At 59.9% G+C, this 7,665-nt stretch overlaps 1 protein-coding gene across 1 annotated transcript in view; it reads right to left on the bottom strand.

Moving 5' to 3' along the window:
- Positions 1 to 7,665, bottom strand: part of OBSCN (obscurin, cytoskeletal calmodulin and titin-interacting RhoGEF) — a gene marked incomplete at its 5' end in the record, with an annotated part of 76,159 nt that overhangs the window by 41,628 nt on the left and 26,866 nt on the right. Inside the window, 7 exon segments of the mRNA XM_015571524.1 lie at positions 114 to 392; positions 1,383 to 2,253; positions 2,805 to 3,178; positions 3,720 to 3,995; positions 4,109 to 4,396; positions 4,659 to 4,934; positions 5,438 to 5,710. Of these exon segments, the coding sequence (XP_015427010.1) occupies positions 114 to 392; positions 1,383 to 2,253; positions 2,805 to 3,178; positions 3,720 to 3,995; positions 4,109 to 4,396; positions 4,659 to 4,934; positions 5,438 to 5,710 (2,637 nt within the window).

Genomic DNA, 7,665 nt, shown 5'->3' with positions numbered 1-7,665 from the left:
CCAGAGAGCTCTTCATCAGCCACAAGACATCATCCAACCCAGCACTGCCCCTCCCAGCCAGGAACTCCAGAACCACCCATCCTAGGCCAGCAAAGCAGGCCGGCCACACTCACAGTCCACTCGGAGCTCAGCCTTGGTGGAGGACACACCCATGCTGTTCTCAGCCAGGCAGCGGTAGACACCCATGTCTGCAGGCACCACAGCTGTGATGATGAGCTGGTGGCCGCCCTGTTGGTCATCACTGATCATGTAGTGGTCATCCTCCTCCAGGATCCTCCCATCTTTGAACCAGCGCACGCTGGGCACGGGCTGGCCTGTCACCACACAGTCGAAGCTCACAGGGTACCCGTCCAGCACCTCCTGATTCTGCAACTCAGTCAGGAACACTGGGGCTGGGAGGGACAGGTAGGGTGTGCAAGTCAGTAGCAGCCCCCGTGCCCAACCACCTGGGCTGCAGCGGTGCACACGGGTGACCCACAAGGCCCCCATTCAAGGGAGAGCACGCACAGACTAAGCGGCTAAACAGCACTGTCTCTGCTCTCTGAGCTCTTCCCTCCTCCCCATTCTCTAGCCCAGTGGCCGGCAAACTCATTTGTCAACAGAACCAAATTTCAACAGTAAATTGAAATTTCTCTTGAGAGCCAAATTTTTTAAACTTAAACTATATAGGTAGGTACATTGTTATTAACGTAATTAGGGTACTCCTAAGGCTTAGGAAGAGCCACACCCAAGGGACCCAAGAGCCACATGTGGCTCACGAGCTGCAGTTTGCCGACCATGGCTCTAGGGGAATCCTCCCTTTGTCAGCCTGGCTCCCAAGCCACCCTGTGGCCAGGGACAGCAGACAGGAGGCATGGAGGAGGGGAAGTGGAGAGAGGATCAAGGCATTATGGCTGGGAGTCCAGGGTTGAGGCCTCGTGCTCAGAATGGAGAGGGAAATTTTCAAGGCACAACACTGTGGGTTAAGGACACCTTTTCTGCCATTTCTAGGGACATACAAGTAAACAGTGATGTGGCTTTTTAATTAATTTTTGTTGCTGGAGCAGGAAATGGGGTGCAGACCGTACCACATGGAACCCCACCTTTTATACAGGTTGCATCTCAAACCCTCATGGAGAAAAAAAAACAAACAGAAGTCAGCATTCCGATAGCCAGTGCACAAATGAGAACGCTGAAGCTCTGACAATAACAGGCAGAACCGGGTGGAGATGGAGCTCCATCCACCACAAACTTGGGTTCTGCCAACCTCAGTGGGCGGCATCTGCCAAGAGCCAGAAGCTGGGACCCAGCCAACTCCTTGACCTCTCAGCTGACCCTGGTCACGCACCAGCCTCTCCTCTCCTCTCCCGCCCCATCCCACTCCAGGCGGCTCACAGACTCACCAGCCTCTGTGGTCCGCAAGCTGGGCACTGGCTCCAAAGGCACTGCGGGGGCAAGAGCCACCTTGGCGATGCGTATCTCCACCCCCCGGGGTCCCTGCTCCAACAGGCTGATGTCCACCCCAATGCCTAGCATCTTGAACATCTCCTGGAAGTGGGTGGCCGCCCGACGGGCCTCAGGCAATGCCTCAAAGCGGATGCAAACCAAGTGCTCATCCTCGCGGTACGTCTGCCAGTCCCCAGGCTCCTCAGGCTCCCCTGAGCCCTCATCGGCACTCAAGAAGATCTCCTCCTCCGAAACCTCAGCTGAGCCCTTGGTGCGGAAGAGGCGGTGCAGCCGCCGGGCTGCCCGGCGAAAGGCGTCATCCACTTCTCCACCAGAGGAGCTCTCTGCCTCGCTCTCCGTCCCGCTGACAGCCACGTGGGCACTGTGGACCGTACAGCCAAACTTGCTGCTCACCTGGCAGGTGTAGCAGCCCGCATCAGCATGGCCCACGCCAGCGACCAGCAGAGAACAGGTGCCATCCCTGAGCTGGTCAATGTGGTGGTGCCTGCCATCCGTCAGCTCCACTCCATCCTTCAGCCAACGAGCTTGCACGTCTGCCTTGCTGGACACCACACACTCTAGACGTAAGGTGTCCCCAACCTGTGCCTCAGTGTCTCCAAATGTGCTCCGGAACACGGGCCCCTCCTGCTGCCTCATCTCCTTCCGCACCTTGTAACCCTTAAAGGCAGCCTGGATCTTCATGGCTGCCTTGTCCAGCGATGGGTCACTGAGGTCCTCAATACTCAGGTCTCCTGGTGGCGGGCACACTGTGGTTGGCTGTTTCTGCTGCTTCTGCAGCTTTCCAGAAGGGACTGCTGGAGCCCCAACCTGTGTGCACAGATAGGGTAGGGAAACCAAGGCCTGGGTCAGGGAAAGGATGGGCAGGGGCCTCCGGAGAAGGCTGGCGGCAGAACCCGGTCTGATCCCAGCGCCAGCAGGCCACTCTGTCTCCGCTGCTGGCAGCGGCACTACCTTGGACAGATAAGTGGTTAGGTGGATGGCAGATGGATGAATAAATGTATGTATGCATGGATGGATGGATGGATGGATGGATAAATGGGTGGTATAGATCTATGGACAGTGAGTAAATGGATGGATGGTTGAATGGTGGATGGGTGGGCAGATGGGTGAAATGTGTGGATAGATGGTGATAAATGGAGGTGCATGGATGGATGGGTTGGTGGTGGTAGATGCATGAATGGATAAGTGGATGGCTGTTGGATGGATAAATGGATGATGACGGATGGATGGACAAAGGTTTACTGAATGGATGGGTCGGTGGATGGTGAATGGGTGAATAAGATGATGCGTGGATGGACAATGAGTGGTAAAGATCTGAGACAGCCAAGCCTCCCTTGCAGGCCACGATGGAGGCTCACCTTACTGGCCAGTGGAAAGGTGCCAGGCTTCCCAACCTTCTTGAGATAGGTGACCAGGGAAGGAGTGCCTGCTCGGGACTCGTCGTCAGAGCTGGTGTGTGAGAGGTCGGCCTCACCAGTGCGTGCCAGTTCATCAGCTGTGGAGTAGTCCTCAGATAGGTCAGGGGCCAGGTCCTCTGCCTCCTGCCGGAGGCGCTGCAGGCGCCCGTCCTCCTCAGGCAGCTCGCTGATGGAGTCCAGTGTGGGCTCACGGCTCATGCGGCGCTTTCGAGCCAGGGCCTCCCACAGCAGGTGCAGGTCACCCTCCTGGGCCGCCTCAGGAGGCAGGCTGGGCTGTGCAGGGACCTCATCTCTGGATCCTGGTGTCAGCACCACTGTGGGCAGCAGGAGACTGGTCAGCCAGGTGGGAACTGGGCTGCCGACTGTGGTTCCCCTCAATAGGCCTCTGCTGTCCACCTGGGCTTCTGGAGAGCTCTGATCGCACAGCCTTTACACGGTTTCAGAGGCTCCAAACCACTTTCCTTGGGCCTCAACTTCCCCTGCTCAGGCCTCAGTCCTCAGAGTGCGGGGGGTGATGCTCAGAGGTCATGGGGAGGTTCACATGCAGTGGGGAGGAGACACAGCGCAGGGGGACTCAGAGCACAGGAGCCTGAGGACTTAAGGGACCAGCAGTGAGTATCAAGCACTGTGATGGCCAGGATCACATTCAGGGAAGGGGTGCAGCCTAAGACGCCAGAGATATGGTCTCGGACTTGAGACTGAGTCATGCAGGGTCTGTGCGTCTCCCCAGGAAGCCTCAGTTTCCCTTGGTGTGAGGCAAACTCCCCAAGTGGACCCCTTGCTGTGGAGGTCCCCCCCACCCCAGGGTTTCCCCCAACTTCTCCACTCCCGCATGCTGGGCCCTGGAGGACGCACCCTGGAAGGCCACGGCAGCAGCAGAGATGGGATCCCTGGCAGGGCTGCAGCGGTACTCGCCCTGGTCCTCTGCTGAGAAGTCCCGAATCACCAGCGTCTGTCGCCCACTCTGGCAAAGAACCTGGAAGCGGCCCCCGGGCTGGATGCGCTCCGTTCCCTTCAGCCAGACAACCTCTCCAGCCTCCACCACCTCACAATCCAGGCGCAAATCCTGGCCGGCCGCCACCTGCCGGCTCTCCAGAGCTAGGGGCGCAGGCGCAGGTCCCAGGGGCTCTGCTGAGGATGCGCACATCAGTAAGGACATGCCGACCTTCTTCTGGTTTAAGGAGGCCGAGTGCTCCAGGCTGGACCCCCCACCCTTATCCGCCAGGACCAGGGCAGCAACCTACCGAGCCTCACTGTCTGGGGCAGGTGCACGGGCTCTCCAGCGCCTGCAGGGCCTACAGCCGCCACGCGGAAGCGGTAGGTCTCCCCAGGGGCCAGGCCATCCACAACGCACTCCGGCTCGGACACCAGTTCGTGGCACAGCTGCCACTCCCCAGTGGCCGATGGTTTCATCTCCACCCGGTAGCCACAGAGACCGCCACCGCCATCGCTTGTCGGGGCCACCCAAGACAGCGTCACGGAGTGGTCACTGCGCCCCACCACCTCGGCGTCCTCCGGGGGATCCGGGAGGCCTGCAGGGGAGGGCGGTCAATTTGGTATCCATTTTCTTATATGGGGCACAGCCCCTCTGCCCTAGGGTCTGATTCTGGGGTGCAGTGAGGGCTCGGACAGATCACCCCCCAGGCCTGTGAGCAGCAGGTGCCTGGGCTCCTGTCTCCGTGAGCGAGGGTTGTGCGCCTGGGTGTGGGGACACGGAGAGCTTGCAGTAGCTTCTGGAGCTGGAACCTCCACCCCTACCCACCCATGGGAGAGTCCAGCACCCAAGCCACCCACCCAGCACGGTGAGCTGCGCAGAGGCCACGGCATCGCGGGCAGCAAAGGTGACTTCGCCGGCGTGGTGCGGCCGGGCGCGGCGCAGCAGCAGCGTGTGGTGGCTGCCATCTGCAGTCACCATCCAGTCCACGTCGTCAGGCTGCACTGCAGTCCCGTTGATGTACCAGGTTGCCTCGCCCACAGGCACCACCTCACTGAGCGTGCAGCTGAAGTGGGCCTGCCTTCCTGCCCCCACGGCCACATCCCGCGGGGGCTCCAGGACTTCCAGGCGCCAGCCTGAGGGTGGGGCCAAGGTGTGAGCTCGGGACCAGGATGGTGGCCTCTTGGTGCTGGGAGACCTTTCCCCCTCACCCCTCCCTCTACCTCTGAGCCCAGCTACCCAGTCGTGGCCCAGCTCGGGTGGGGAGGAGTCTTAGAGATCTGATCTCTGAGATCATTGTTCTCCAAATTCGAAGCCTCAGGTGGGATGGAGCCTCAGAGGCCACCAGCCCCCCTTAACAGCCCTCCCCACTCTGCCCACCCTCCCCCCATGAAGGCAGTATCCTGTGGAAGGGGTCTGAGAGACCCACGCCCCCTGTGGCCACCAGTTCTCCTTGCACCCTGGCATCTGGTGGGAAGGGGTCTCAGAGACCCATGGCCACACCCCTACCTTATAGTGGGAAGGGTCTGAGGGACCTGCCCAACCTGCAGGCCCAGCTCAACCCTTCCTCATCCCTTCAGCAGAGTATCCAGTGGGAAGGGTGGCAGAGACCGCCCCCCCCCCCAACCCGCACACCCACCTCTGACGGTAAGGAACGCTGAGGTCACCACATCCCCGGCCAGGAAGGTCACCCGGCAGCTGTCCTGAGGCCGCAGGTTTTTGAGCAGCAGCAGGTGCCGCAGACCATTCTCGAAGTAGACCACCTCGGCGTTCTCCGAGCTGAGCACGGGCTGGTCATCCAGCAGCCAGGTGTGCGCAGCCACCTCTGGCCGGGACAGCTGGCACTCAAATAGCGCTTCACCCCCCTCGGGCACCTCCACGCTTTCCAGGCCACGCACCACTGTATTCTTGGCTGGGGGATGGAGGGATGACTCAGGGCTTGGGAGCCCTTACTGCCCAGGCCACATAGAAATGCCCCCCATGACATAGGGCCAAACAGCGGGCCACCAGGAGGGAGACCAGTGATGTCCACGTGGAGCCTTCACGCATGTCCTCCCAAGGCCCTGCCCACCTCCACACCATCACCACACTAGAGTCAGGATGGGGGTCTTCCCCACCTCACAGGTGAGAAGCCTCACAGGTGCTGCCACCCTTGCCCTGGCTGCAGGTGGGGCTCTACTTGTCCCCCTTTCCTCTGTCTCCAGGCCAGTGCTATCAGACCTGCTGGGCTGCTACTCTCACTCGCTGGGACCAGAGAGACCTCTGCCCATATTCCCCAGCCCTCTCTGGTTCTCTCCTAAAAAGTCCGAGAGTCTATAATAAATGGCCATGCGTTTTCCATGGAGGCCATGAACTCAGTGCCTGACTGTGAGGCTTGCCACCTTCAGCACCGTTTTCAGGACAGGCATCCAGCCAAGAGGAGTGACAAGAGGGGACACTGCAATAGGGATGAAGGAGGGATGCATGGGGGACAGTGGGGAGTCGGGCCAGTGGGGTGAAGGATGCAAGGGGCCAGGTGGTGAGATCAGGCAGGAGAGGAGCTTCAGGTGACCCAGGGCTGGCCTGGATGCTAGGAACGGTCTGAGTTTGACCCAAATGACAGCAAGGAGCCACTGCAGTCACTGAGCTGGTGGTCCGAGCCCACAGCCCCAACTGCTGTCTGGATACGTGCCCCAGACTGAACCCACACACAGCCAGGATGTACCCTCCCAGTTTGGTTAGAGGCCAGGCCCATGCCATAGGCAAGGGTGTCTGCTGTGGACAGGGGCCCAGGAAATGAAGTGGGGAGGGTGTTTCAAAACAGAGGACCTGCTGGGCTACCCACATCCCTCTCCCACTGCTTTCCCACAACAGAGTAGACTCCCCCTTGGCCCAGCCCCTCTCCTCCCGTTAGAGCTGACAGGGACTTAGGCGTCTGACTCCATTCTGCTGGGTGGCATGATCGGGGCCAGCTGACTGAGACAGGAGGGCTGGGGAGCAAGGGGGAGGCAGTGAAGTCACTGCTGGAGCTCACCCTTACTTCCTACCCAAGGATGTCACCAAAGTGTTAGATAAACACCCAGATTTTAAAGCAGCAGCAAGCCCCCTCGCGCCTACTGTCCCCACTTCCTTACTCTGCTCCTTCTCCAGCCTGTGGCTGAAGCCTCTACCCAGATGTCCATGAGCCCCAGACCCACCCCCCAGGCCAGGGACACACTGCTCCAATCACATTTCCAATGAGGATGTCAGGGGTGCTGCCGTGAATGGAGGGAGTTTTGTCTGTTCCCTGATGTGCTCTCAGGTGCCCAAAAAAGTGTTTACAAAATTTAGTTGTTGAACAAATGAGGGAATGGGGTGGCGGGGAGGTGGGGGAGACCTCGTGTGGCCTGTGGGAGACTGGTCTCACCTGCTCACACCTGCTACCCAGCTTGGATGGCCCGGACAACTGTCTCCACTCTCCAGCTCACTCAACACCAGGGACAGTCCAGATTTTCCCAAAGATCAAGTGGCTTCAGCCAAACCATGCTCCCTTCCACACAGTGAGGCAGCCCACTGTCCCCTGCTCCTGGTTCCCCAACAGCATATCCTTTCAAGGACATGGGGCTTGGTGCACCATCCAAGCAACAGCCTGGGAAGGGGCAGAGCTGGGATCTGAGCCCAGGATGTGGGGACAGAGCCCCACGTAGAGCCCTGCGGAGGGTCCTGCGGCCCCAGGCCTGCTTGCTCACCTGCCCAGAGGCTGCTTCCTTGCCTGCCTCTACCTCCCCAGTGTTTTGGATGCAGAGTCTTTTAGGTGTAGTCTCTGCCCAGGGTCTGTCCAGCCACCCTGTGTTCTCAGGCTGCTTTAGGAGGGGTGGGGTCTGGATGGGTGGGCTCAGGGCGCTTCAG

The sequence above is a fragment of the Myotis davidii genome, unplaced genomic scaffold (assembly GCF_000327345.1).
Source record: "Myotis davidii unplaced genomic scaffold, ASM32734v1 scaffold648, whole genome shotgun sequence".
Classification (NCBI taxonomy): Eukaryota; Metazoa; Chordata; class Mammalia; order Chiroptera; family Vespertilionidae; genus Myotis; species Myotis davidii.
The sequence above is the reverse complement of the archived record's forward strand: the minus strand, read 5'-3'. Positions and strand labels throughout refer to the sequence as shown.